Genomic DNA, 13,833 nt, shown 5'->3' with positions numbered 1-13,833 from the left:
TGTCAGAAAGTAACTCAGAGTGAAACCTAAACCTGACGAGGACTGCAGCTCTCTGTGGAGCGCTGCCATCCATCACTCCGCCACTCTTCCTGACACATGAGCAAAAAATAAAAGTGTCTCTGGTCGGAGAATGTGTGTGTGTGTGTGTGTGCGCGTTCACCCTGACCCCGACATACTGTGACTCAGCAACAATGACTCAATGTCAGCGCTGATGCCTGAAGCAGAGTCTGTGCTGACGGAGGGCTGCACGGCAAACAGTCTTATTTGCAACCGTCCTCATCATCGGAGAGAGAATCAGGTTCATGTACCAGGCTTCAATCAGGCTTCAGTCGGGTTTTAATCACATGTCAATCAGGCTTCGATCAGGTTTCAATCAGGTTTTAATCAGGTTTCAATCAGGCTTTTATCAGATTTCACTCAGGTTTTGGCCAAGCTTCAATCAGGCCTTAGTCAGGTTTCAAACAGGTTCATGTACCAGGTTACAATCACATGTCAATCAGGCTTTACACTCCGGTTTCAGGTAAGCTTCAGTCGGATTTTAAACAGTTGTCAATCAGGCCTCAATCCGGTTTTCAATCAGACGTCAATGGGGTTTCAGTTAGGTTTCAAACAGGTTCATACACCAGGATTCGATCAGATGCCAATTGGGCTTCAGTCAGGATTCAGTCAGGTTTCAATCAGGTTTCATCCAGGCTTTTATCAGATTTCACTCAGGTTTCAGGCAAGCTTCACTCAGGCTTCAGTCAGGTTTCAAACAGGTTCATGTACCAGGTTACAATCACATGTCAATCAGGCTTTGATGAGGTTTCATTAAGGTTTCAGTCATGCTTCGATTGATCAGGTTTCAAACAGGTTTATGTATCAGGCTTTACAGTCTGGTTTCAGGTAAGCTTCAGTCGGATTTTAATCAGATGTCAATCAGGCCTCAATCAGGTGTTCAATCAGACATCAATGGGGTTTCAATTAGGTTTCGAACACGTTCATATACCATATTTCAATCAGATGTCAATTAAGCTTCAATTAGGCTTCAATTAGGTTTCAGTCAGGCTTTAATCAGATTTCACTCAGGTTCCTGGCAAGTTTCAATTCAATCAGGCTTCAATCAGGTTTCAGTCTTACCTAGTCTTTGAACCTCTGAGTCCATGTCATGTCAAAACTAAAATCTTACAGGGATAGTTCATCAACATGTGGTTTTTCAGTCATATTGAGTTAAAATTTGATTTCTAATTAAAATTTCAGCACAAAAAGGTTTCACACTAAGATCAATGAGATCTTTCATCTGATTTAGTTTTTATTTTTAACTCTGACTGAGGACAGTTTTGTGAAATGTGCTCAGATTTCTTACTTGAAGTTAAAGGAAGTATCGATAGGTTTAAGCCTGAACCCATCTTCATGTTCTGTGTTCATGTTCAGTTTTTTTTCTGCACGATGATTTGACGTCTCTGCATGTTGACGTTTTTGTTTAGGTGTTGCATGACAAGTGATTTTTTTTTCTTTTTCTGTTTTTCCCCTCCCTCTTCTTTCTTTCTTTCTTTCTTTTCCTGTGTTGTTTGTCATCGTTCCTCTGGCCGTTGTGTTGTGTCTGCTGCATGCTGCTGTATTTAAACTGCATGAAGTGACGTTAACCTCAGAGGAGACGAGGTTAACCACTGAGGACATGTGAGTGACGAGCCTCTCGCTTCATTTCTGTAAGTTTATGTAGAAAACTGGAAAACTCCTCTCGTCCCTCAGGGGCCAATTTGAGCTTTGGAAACATAACAATGTAAAACCATTGGGGGGAACATGCAGTTCCTCTTTAGGAGTGTACAGTATCTGACAAATAAACCAGTGATGGCTAATTGATATTAGCGTTAGAGCTATTATGCCTCAGCATGTTTCTCATAGAGGATTGTTAAAACTCTTCCAGTTTCTTTGTCGCCCATTCTGGAAGCTTTTATTGTAAAAACCTCTTGAGGAAGTGTTGAGGTTCATTCACAGTGATCTGAAGAGGAATCAGCTGCAAATAATGAGAAAGGTTAACAAAGGAGGTGTAAAACAATATCAGATATTTTGATGAAGACTGCAGCGAGATGAAGAATAAAAGGAAAAGATATTTGTCGTGTTGATCGGAGTCGACGTTCGGACCCGTCTTCTCCCTCCTGGTGAAAGCATGTCGCTTTCTCTCTTCTTCTTCTACTCACTTCTGGGTCAGCTCGCTCTCAGCTGCCAACGGGCCGTCATACAAAATGCATTCCAGTGTTTCTGCCTGAATAATGCATGATGGGAGTTGTAGTGAGAGCGCTGCGCTCTTGACCGCAGCCATTCATAAAGACCAGGCTGTTTGCCCTCACACCATCGCTTCATTTCTCCGACACTATTCTCCTCTTCCTCTGACCGACGTAGACTGGTCAGAAATGAACAACAAGCTAAGCGCACACTTCCCGCGGCGTCGTGTCGTCTGACGCCTGCGGAGCTGGAACATCTCAGTAAAATCTCCTTAAATGTGCCTGTGGTTCTGAACTGCAGACTCCGAAACAACAAAATATCTTCAACAGAATATGTTTTATGAGGGACGAGACAAACCAGTTTCCTTTTTAGTGTCAAAAATAACAGTTATCAACTCAGCTGATAGTCATTTTCCGTCTATTTATTAATGAGTATGTTTACTGACTGATAGCTTTGGTGTTTAATGACACTAAAGGTGATAATCAATAGACAATAAAATACACAACAGGTCGGTTTAGCCTTAGTAACACCTATCGTTTAATAGAAACATTATCAAATCAGATTAATGTTCTTTTAATTATCGCAAATTTACTTATAATTTCATGGATAAACTGCACTCATCAACACCTCTATCAGTTATTTAATTTAATTAACAAGTTAGAAAATGCTGACTAGAGCTCTGTCTATAAGGCTGATTATACAGCATTCCTTGTGCATTAATATTCATGTCAAAGAAGCAGATTTCCGTCCCTGAGCTTAGCAATAGATGCTAACGAGGGCTGCGGGTGTGAAGGTGGAGCTGCAGCAGTGGTCAGACGGAGAGCAGCGTGAGTCAGAGGTGGAAAAAAGGCTGAATGGCACTGCAGCGCTCGTAAATCTGACTGCACTGCTGCAGTTAGTGCACGTCCTCCTCCAACATGGCTGACATGATGCGATGCTACTGCTCCTTCCTCCTCCTCCTCATCGTCCTCCTCCTCGCAGGCTGCACTCCCGGACGAGTCAGCTTCTTCTTGAGGCTTTTCAGTGTTCACGGCGTCAGAACCGAAGACGTCCACAAAGGCTTTGGATTAAAAAAATGAGAAATTTATGCTCTGGAAAAAGTGTACAAAAATGTCACGTTTCATTGAGACAGTTATCAGCAGAATGTGTGTCATAGTTTGACCAAATCAAATGTTATGAAGGAGTCCAAAATTAAAATAATTATGTTGAATGAGATAAAATTTTCTGCCTTTTTAGTTGAGAATTTCTGCAGACATACTTGAGTAAAAGATTAGAGTACATCTGCTATCACTGAGAATGACGATTTCAGTGATTTCATAAATTAATTGAATTTCCTAGATCTTCATGTTTGAATCACTCCGCTGGGCTCCAGTGAATAAAAGCTGTAACATAAAACATAGATTTGCTCATAAAGAGCTTTGTCGTTATCTTTGGTGTCAACGTTCAGATCAGATGTGACCGGAAAACACTCAACAAACTCTCTCTTCCTTTGCAGAGACCAAGCAGGAGTTGGAGGACCTCACAGCTGACATCAAGAAGACAGCCAATAAAGTTCGCTCAAAATTAAAAGGTACGCTCTCATTTAGAATCACACTTATCCCTAAAAACTTTCAAAAAGGATCCAGATTCAGGAGGACTACAGGGAGTTTAGAAGGCATCTTTTAATCCTGGCGCAGACATCTTTGTTCCTGCTCTTGTGACATTCACATTAAATTTGTTTCAAGGTTAATTTTGGTCCGGACGTCTTTCAGTAAAACGACGCTGCAGAAGACTCTGGCCGCTGTTGATCAGTTAGACAGAAGCATGCCTCAGGCTTTGTCTTCGACATCTCAACACTGCAGCGAGTTCAACAGTGTTTGAAGGAGGATGTCACTGAATCAGTCTGTATTGATCTGTGAAATCAGTGTAAGAGCCTGTTGTCCACAGCTCCTTCATACTGCTCATTAAAGCTCTGTAGCGTCTGAAAGCAGCAGGACAATAAACACAAGCGTCCACCGAGTTTAACGTTGTTAAATCGTGTGTAAGACTGACACTCGGCAGCTTCCTTCATTTAAGAAACTGAATCATATAAGCGGCTCCTTCATTACTGTATCAATATAAATAAAACTCCTTTTATAGCAATGACATAATTTCCCAGAGAAGCTCGTTCCATTTGTCGCTGTGATTGGTTGAGAATTTATCAATTGATCGGTGCACACCCTGGTTTATATCCAGCCCTTAAACACTCAGCCCACCTTGACCTCCGCCATTAACTCATTAGTCTGCTCCTTACCATTCTGAACGTCTAAATGAAACATGTCCCAGCACAGAAGGCAAACTTTGCTGTTGGTGACCTTCAACCAAAGCCTTCGCAAGAAATAGGAGGCTGAAAACGGGTGAGTCAGGAGGTGAGAGGAGGAGAGTCCACACTTCCCTAATGCCAGAATGTCAGTAAAAATATCTTTTCACGCTGGTTATTTCTATAAGCCACCAGTTTTTCACTCTTGAGTGCCCTTTTATTAGAGGATTTATGTTTCTTTTTTTTGCTACTGAAAGCGAGCGTTGACCTTCAGAAGAAAATATTCAGGAACAGTGGTGGCAATTTATCAAGCTGTAATCGCTGGGACAGCTACGCACACACACACACACACACAAATACGTACACACTCCAATGAGCTTAAAGCTATAGAAACACACACACACACACACAGTCGGTTCATGCTGAGGGTTCAAGGACATCACTGCTTTAATCTGAACAGCCAGAGGATGCACTGCACAAACACACACACAAGCAGATCTGCAGACACTTGTGCACACACACTCACTCACACACACACACACACCATGTTAAAATGTGTGTGAAAACACACTCACAGACTGTACATAGGCAGTCTGAGAATAGCAGTGATGCTGGAGATGAAGCTATAATTAGAATCCCCACGAGGCCTCCAGTGTTATTGTCTACACACACACACACACACACACACACACACACACACACTGCAGCATCTTCCACTGTAGATTTCTCATCCTCAGGAGTGCGTGTATGTGTGTGTTGCGCGGGGTGAGAGGCTCCGCCCACAACAGATTCGTGTTCTTAAAAAGTCAGCATGTCTGACCGACTGTCGGGTACAGGCTGTGGAGTCGTGCAGCTCTTAAAGAGACAGTACATTTAAATCATCACCTCAGTCCAGCGGTTAAATGCAGAAATTAGCATATGTCCTTCAGAGTAAACCTTCAGAGGGACAGATGGTTCAGAATATGTCGGTTTGTAATTTTCTTCGGCCTCTTCAAGATCAGTGATGTTCGTCTGAATTCAGCGACTTTTAATTTGACATTTGGACTAAATGAACACAAACATGGTCGTATTAATGTCCTCCCTGTGCAAAAAAATGTTTCCTTGGTCCCAAAATAGATAGTCAGTTTTTGAGAAAGCAGAAACCAAGCGTAATGCAACTTTATATTTCCTGTTTCCAAAAGTAAGAGAACAACAGCAGGTCAGTATTTTTATCAATATATATTTGTATTTTTGTATTTCATTGCTTAGTCTGTGGTCTGGATAGGACAGATTTTTACATAACAAAAAAAATAACTAAAGATGCTAAAGGCAAACACACACGAGGACTCACAATCTGTTGCTTACTCACCCAGTTTTCATCTCACTGTCACTCACACACACACACACAAACACACACACAGTGCTGTGTGATATTGCTGAGTCATCATGGATCCAGCAGCAATGAGCTATCAAACGCACAGACTCATTGCTTCAGAGGATGTTACTTTGACTTGCATTCACTTCCTGGGGACATAATCAAACATTAAAGTCTTCGATTTTCACGGATTCACACTACGAGGACATCGAGTCCTCACAGTGTTGCCAATCAGACGCAGGTCCCCACAACGTGACTAAAGGAAGATACACACTCAGTGGAAAACATTATGTAAGCGTTTGAGTTGGTCTCTTCACACACTGGAGACAAACTGACATCAGAGTCACATGACACCAGGACAGACCTGTTGCCATGGTGTCCACACACACAAACTGGCACACACACACACACAGAGACACACACACACACATGTCTGTGACGCAGGTCGTCCCATCATCATGTGCTCCTTGGAGGTTTCTAACACCTGGATGTTCATCAGTTCAGATGAGTCCTTCATGTTTCTCTGTCTGTCATTACGTTCAGTGATTCAAATAGACGTCCCTCAGCGCCTCCTACAGGCTGCAGAGCTCATTACAAACACACTGACAAACTGTTATTGATCGTTAAAGGCTTTTAATTAATTAATTTAATTTGATTAAGGCAGGGGAGCATCGCTGCTTTAATTAATCTCTTATTAAGCAAAATTTAAATAAAAATAAACCTGTCACCAAAATCCTTTAACTGTCAGAAAAAGAAAACATAGAAAATAAGACAATAAGTGTTTAATTAAATGTGCTGTTTACATGATAAGTTATGATCTTTAATCAGAGTCTGCGAGGCTTTAGACCTGTTGTGTTTTCTTGAAGAGCTGCAGTGATCTCAGCTCAGCGGGCATCCTCGGACAAAAATATCCATGCACATTATTAAACCGTGAGTGTTGAGGCGATGGTGATGGAGAAAGGAGGAGGAAGAGGGGGGAGGTGTAGTCTTTTACCTTCCTCAGAGACAGAGGAGGGCACGTTGGAAACCGAATACGAGACTTATAGGAGATTTAGACTTCTGAGTCAAATTGACGCTGTTAGTGCACAACTATATATGGCTCACACTGGCGCAGGCTACATGTGTAAGTTATGGCTTCTATGTCCCGCAGTAAAAGATCCTCCAGAAAGACAGGTTAAAACAGCAAAAAGGAATTATTAGCTTTAAGGAAGCACCATAATGTGAGAGACATCGGCTGACATGCAAAGAGGATGTTTTCTCCTGTTTGAACCAACTTTATTCAACGTATCTTCTTTGTTTTCCTGCAGCAATCGAGCAGAGCATCGAGCAGGAGGAGGGCCTCAACAGATCATCAGCGGACCTCAGGATCCGCAAGACACAGGTGAGACAACTGACTAGCCGTCCATCATCCCCTTTATTATAACGATATAGACATTTCACAGTAATTTAAAAGCTCAAATGACCAAAGGATTAAATATCTCGCAGGCTGAGTGTCAACACAGCGGCAGCTTTAAGGGAGTGTTAGCAATTTCTAACATGATGGATGTTTTTAGAGTCACTGAAGGCTCTCAACAACACACATTGCAGTTGTGTCATGTCTCTTTGCAGTAATTTTAGAGGGGTTTGTCTCCAGGGACCCCTCAACCACTTGAGGCCCTGTGCGTGAACTCATTAAGCCATTTTTATCCTCAACATGGATTTTTAGTTGGCATATGTTTTCCTTCCTCAGAGTCTCTACTGAGCATGTGCAGAGCTTTATCGTCTGATCATTTATTTGAGCAGGAGACATGTGACTCGCAGCAGTTTTCCTTCGCAGCCTCTATGTGTGATTTGACCCTGCAGCATTCTGCTTTGTCATTGGCTGCTGCCTCCCTTACTTTGTCGGTCTGCTCCCTGCTGCCTCCCAGTGGGCAAAGGAGAGCTGCAGCGCTTCACAGCTGCAACATCAGCAGCAGGAGCAGCTTACACAACTACAGATCTGTGTGTGTGTGTTTTGGTCAAGATGACACCTCCACACACAAGAGATTAAATTACACACTCTATGTCCGCAGATACAAAAATAAAGGTGCATGTGTCACACAAACAGTATCATGAAAACACTGTCACAAAGCTGTATTTTCAGCCAAAATAGTCATGTAAGTTATTTATGTTTAAATAATGTTGCTCAGCTATGCTTTCATCAGTTAAATAAAGCAAATCCACATCAAGAAATTAAACTTTTTGCGACGTGGCTCGAGGGCCACAACATAGAGTGGAGACACATGGCAGAGTAACAAAGATAAGGGTTTATTTTATTAAAAATAAAAACAAAAAGGTGACAGGTGAGACATGGTGAGCTTCTGCAGCTGAAAAGTGATCTCTGAGGTCTCTGCAGCAACGCCCTTTATTCACATCTTCTCAGGTGTGGCTGGTTAAGGTGATTAAGCAGAAGCACTGCCACTGCAAGGCCAGTGGGGGTGCAGAGGGGTGTAACAAACTGAAAATTTAAATTAACTGTTTAAACTGTCAATATATTAAAATATTTAATTGCAATAAATTGCATGAGTTCTATAGTTAACGCAAATTAATCACATGTTTTTAATCTGTTCTAAGTGTACCATAAAGGGCTATTTTCATACTTGTATTACTCTGATCAGCATGGGAGTGGACAAATATGCTTGCTTTATGCAAATATATGTTGTTATTTTTGCAAAAGTGTCCGGAGTTAGAATTACCTTTATTGTTACTGCACAGTAAAAAAACAGCACCACGAATTTTGCTCATGCAGCCTCTAAAACAGTATTCAAACATACGCGCACACACCCATATAAAATACGTAAATACTTAAGAAGAAGAGGAATCACAAATTAAAAACACATATTGCACATTGTTGTGATTAAAAACAATAAAAATGGTGCAGTTGTTCTGACCGAGGGGCACCTGGTGGTGCGAGCTTTGAAGGCCACGTAATGCCTGCCAGATGGGAGCAGAGAGAAAGGGTGGGGTGACGGGTATATTCTACCCTGCAGAATATCGCTCGCTTGGCGGAAGCAGATCGAGGCATTTCTTGTCATTCTCTGTGCAGCTGGCATACCGTACTGTGTTGCAAGAAGTTAAAACACTCTTGATGGTGCAATGATAAAAGGTCTTCAGCAGCTCAGCAGACAGGTTATTTTTCTCGAGTGCTGAACATTCTCCAGCATAACTTAAAGGACAAGCATGCTCAGAAATATGCCGCATCTCCTTTGCATAAATCCAGGTCTGACCTTGGCATGGGGAAAGAGGGCTCTGCTTGCTTGGGGTTCTGTTGTTTTGATCACTTCCTGATTTCCCAATTTCCCCATGTTGCTGGCCAAGGTATTAAAAACAGAATGCATGTGCGTAATTCACACGTCAAAAATAAATAACAGCATTAAAGGAAGGCATTTTCACGGCCCCAGTTACTACCAAAACAAAAACATACATGATATAAAGTGGTGCAGAAAACAAAAACTCTTTTAGATACATCAAGTTATAGAAAGACAGATTTTTAAAAGTCATTTATGCCTGAGATGAAGTTGAGGTGAAGATTTAGACCTGCTGCTAGAGACACATCAATGAGCTAATGTTTCTCAGTTACACAAACCACAGCAGGAATGAAAAGAGGAAGGTGTGCAGGTGTTTTAAATTTTCTTCTCGTCTTCCTGCAGCACTCGACGCTGTCACGTAAGTTTGTGGAGGTGATGACTGAGTACAACACCACGCAGTCCAAGTACCGTGACCGCTGCAAGGATCGTATCCAGAGACAGCTGGAGATCAGTGAGTACACAACCTGCTAACAACATGCTAGTACACAACGTGCTAACAACATGCAACACAACACAGAGAGCTGGAGATCATTCATGGAAGCCACCACCACCAGGGTTAGCAAGCTACTGGATTTAGATAAGGTCCTTAAAGGCATACTGTAACTGTAGAGTTTTCTGATCCATCCACATTCTACTCAAACAGTCTAAAACTGTACTTTTTATATACACTGCCTGGCCAAAAAAAAGTTGCCACCTGGATTTAACTAGGCAAATTAGTACGAGCCTCCTGTTGGATAACTGGGGGGCAGTGCTATGATCTGGGGTTGCTGCAGTTGCTCAGGTCTAGGTTCAGCAACATTATGTGTCCAAAGAATGAGGTCAGCTGACTACCTGAATATACTGAATGACCAGGTTATTCCATCAAAGGATTTCTTTCTTCCCTGATGTTCACGGGCATATTCCAAGATGACAATGCCAGGATTCATGGGGCTCAGATTGTGAAAGAGTGGTTCAGGGAGCATGAGGCATCATTTTCACACATGGACTGGCCGCCACAGAGTCCAGACCTTAACCCCACTGAGAATCTTTGGGATGTGCTGGAGAAGGCTTTGCGCAGTGGTCAGACTCTCCCATCATCAATACAAGATCTTGGTGAAAAATGAATGCAACACTGGATGGAAATAAATCTTGTGACATTGCAGAAGCTTATCGAAACAATGCCACAGCGAATGCACGCTATAATCATAGCTAAAGGCGGTCCAACGAAAGATTAGAGTGTGGCCTTTTTTTTTGGCCAGTCAGTGTATTTGTCAAATGCTTGCTGCACACGTAGATGCATACCACCTTTATTCTTCCTGCTTCCACCATGGTTCCAGGGTTTAGTGAACAGGGAGCAACTCCACACAATCCGAAGTCACTGGAGAGTGATGAATAATTACTCTATTGAACCAACGTAGCACAAAAACATTAAACACGCTGTTTAACGGTGAACACGGAGTTGCTCAGAGACAAAACTCAAATGTTACCAAAGACCAAGAAGGAGGAAAAGGCTGGAAGAGGTTTATATGCACAGATGAGTAACTGGCTGTTGTAACCTCTTTGTCTGAGATGGTTTTCTTCACAAACACAACATGTGGATCGTTTTAGAATTAAATAATAATTCTCTTTTAGTTGAGCTCTTACTCACCGTTCCATGTTCGTCCCGCAGGTACCGAGAATCACAGAGGTTAATAATAAGCGAGGTCGATTCAGTTGGCAGATAAACATCAGAGAACAACACACAAATTAGACTATCAGGCAGGACACACACCCAGGAAAAAGTGGATGCGCACACACACACACACACACTGATGCAGACAGATAAACGCTGTAATCACTGCAGAGGTAGTGCAGCTATTTTCCTCTCAGTCGATTGCTGACCTTCACACATACACACACACACACACACATATCCACAGCTGCTAGGAATACACTACATGACCAAAAGTGTGCGGACAGCCCAAGACTGTAGCCACGTGTCGAAACAATTTAAGCCGCAAACGAGGAAGGCGGCACTCATACTTTGGTCAGTGTTTAGGTGTTTTCCAGTTGCAGTCACATGATACTCCATGTGAGGTGATTCTTCAGACGTCCCCGGCTCTAAACATTGTCTTTTGTTTCTGTCCGCAGCTGGAAGAACCACCACCAACGAGGAGCTAGAGGATATGTTGGAGAGTGGCAAACTGGCCATCTTCACCGATGATGTAAGCACCGCACCTGAGCCCTGCTGTAGCTACGGGTCACTTTAACCTGTGCCATTGTGCATCCCACGATGGTCGCCATCAGGGGATGCAGAATGGCCACGAGGTGCGCTGAGACATCAAGTGAATACGGCCTTTGTCACATGACAGTGGGGAGGGGGCAACGGGAGGATGGGTGAGACAGCAGAGCTTTTATTTTGAAGGAGTTCATGTGGTACTTCAAATTAAAAGCTCTCATATGATGTGATGTAACTGGACACCCAGCTGGAAACCAGAACTGAGCTCCTCTGGCTAAAGCCACACCCATAGATGCGACGGCACATTGTGCTTCAACCAGCGGAGTTCATAGGTTCACGGCAGGTGTGAAGTTACTCGGTCAACAGGTAAGTCAGAGAGGACTCTGTTTGATCAGTCTTGAAATCCATCATGGCTGCCACAAAAAGCAAAGACTGACATCCACACAGGAGGACAGAGTCCTCCCCCTCCCCTCCTTTGACTGGGTAGACATACAAACACACCCCACAACACATTCCTACACACACACACACACACAAGACACTGGGACTCATGGACATAACTGAAACACACACGTTTATATGACTGATGAGGACATGAGAATAAATAGGTTCTGTTTCTGACAGACATACCCCCAGTCTTATATGCACATATACAACAATACACAACACACTACCTAGCGAGGACCACGAGGAGAGACATTGTGTGCAAGCCTGATTTTCAAAATAAAAGCACCAAACTATGAAGACATTACAGTCAATTTGGTGGCATTTCTGTAAAAGAGACACTCACCATGGCATACACAGACATGTACACAAGTGTAACTCACACCTTTTATTTTGAAAGTCTGCTAAACTTTCAAAATAAAATTACCAGGATGCAAACAGGAGCTGGTGAACAGGCTCTAATGAATCCAGAAATTAACCAAATTGCCCAAAAGTGATGGGTCAATGGGTATGTCAGATTTTGTAATTAAATGCGGCAAACTACTCCTTCAAAATTAAAGTATGTCACAGCAACCAGAACCTAATGTAGGGGCTGTATTGAAGCCGTTTTTAAGAATAGGTTAAAAGTACCTCATACGCATTTGTAACAGTTGAACATACAATCGAACCCCAAATACTCACAGGCAGACCTGTAGTTATAGACTTTCAAATGAAAAGCATTGTATCATGTCACATCATATTAAACGTCAGCTTCATATATTTTTTGTTTTATGTCTGATTTCACTTTATTGTTGTGTTCATTTTTTTTCTTTTAATTGAAAGTGTCAGAGCAAATTAATGTTCCAAACTCCTCCCACAGATCAAAATGGACTCACAGATGACCAAACAGGCCTTGAACGAGATCGAGACCCGACACACCGAGATCATCAAGCTGGAAAACAGCATCCGCGAGTTGCACGACATGTTCGTCGACATGGCCATGTTGGTCGAAAGCCAGGTGACGACAAGGAATTACAGCAGCAACGTGTCGGACGTAGTTTGGACAGTGTGTGTTAAACTGTGTCATGCGTGTGTTTGTTTCAGGGAGAGATGATTGACAGAATTGAGTACAACGTGGAGCACTCCGTTGACTATGTGGAGCGAGCCGTCTCAGACACCAAGAAGGCCGTCAAATACCAGAGCCAGGCTCGCAAGGTAACGTGTTCATCACAGCGGCATGAAAACTGTTAAAGAGGGAAGGCAGCCAAGTAAACCTGTTGCAGGGAGTAACCCTCTGAAGATGAACACTGCCCTTTAAGACGTCTTTAACTTTCCTCAAGGACTAGAAGCTCCTGAGGAGCTCAGGTCCTGTGCCAGTGCCTTAAATACCTGCAACTGCAAATAGCTTTCATTTTTTGGTTCACTGAGCTTTGACACAACAAGGTGAAGCTTCAGAGAGTTCGACCAGGTTCAGTCCTTATTAAGTATTTATGCATAAGGAGACATCCAGTGGTGATCTTTGATGTGAAGGTCTGGATGTGCTGAAGGAACCTTTAGTTCCTTGCCTTGGAAAGTTCCAACCTTCCAGAAATGTAATACGTCCCATGTATGTGTCTTCTCTCCTGTCTCCCTGCAGAAGAAGATCATGATCATCATCTGCTGTGTTATCCTCGGTGTGGTCCTGGCGTCGTCCATCGGAGGCACGCTGGGCATGTAAGACGCTACACCGCCCGCTGCCGTGACGACCTATACCGACCGACCGACCGTCCGACCGACAGCCAGCAGAGAAAAGAAACACCAACGACAACACAAAAACTTGAAACACAAATGCAAGACAGATAACCAATCAGCTAGGAAGAGAAAACAATCCAATCACAGCTAAGAGGAAACACCACGGGTCTGGGTGGGGTTCAAAAAACAAAGAAAAAAAAACACAATAAACGCCATCACATTATAGCTGACTTAACTACTTAACGTATACAAAAGAGGGTACAAATAAACCTATTTATTACAGATGTACATGTAAATGTATTGAACATATGAAACAACA

At 42.7% G+C, this 13,833-nt stretch overlaps 1 protein-coding gene across 1 annotated transcript in view; it reads left to right on the top strand.

Annotated features, from left to right (window-relative positions):
- The window catches only part of stx1b (syntaxin 1B), a gene marked incomplete at both ends in the record, with an annotated part of 36,647 nt that extends 23,147 nt beyond the window's left edge, over positions 1 to 13,500 (top strand). Inside the window, 7 exons of the mRNA XM_084570470.1 lie at positions 3,701 to 3,775; positions 7,145 to 7,218; positions 9,506 to 9,614; positions 11,273 to 11,346; positions 12,664 to 12,801; positions 12,888 to 12,998; positions 13,420 to 13,500. Coding sequence (XP_084426596.1) covers positions 3,701 to 3,775; positions 7,145 to 7,218; positions 9,506 to 9,614; positions 11,273 to 11,346; positions 12,664 to 12,801; positions 12,888 to 12,998; positions 13,420 to 13,500 — 662 coding nt within the window. The remainder of the gene's footprint in view (positions 1 to 3,700; positions 3,776 to 7,144; positions 7,219 to 9,505; positions 9,615 to 11,272; positions 11,347 to 12,663; positions 12,802 to 12,887; positions 12,999 to 13,419) is intronic.
- Positions 13,501 to 13,833: the final 333 nt, after the last annotated feature.

The sequence above is a fragment of the Chelon labrosus genome (assembly GCF_963514085.1).
Source record: "Chelon labrosus genome assembly, chromosome: 21".
NCBI classification, from domain to species: Eukaryota; Metazoa; Chordata; class Actinopteri; order Mugiliformes; family Mugilidae; genus Chelon; species Chelon labrosus.
The sequence above is the reverse complement of the archived record's forward strand: the minus strand, read 5'-3'. Positions and strand labels throughout refer to the sequence as shown.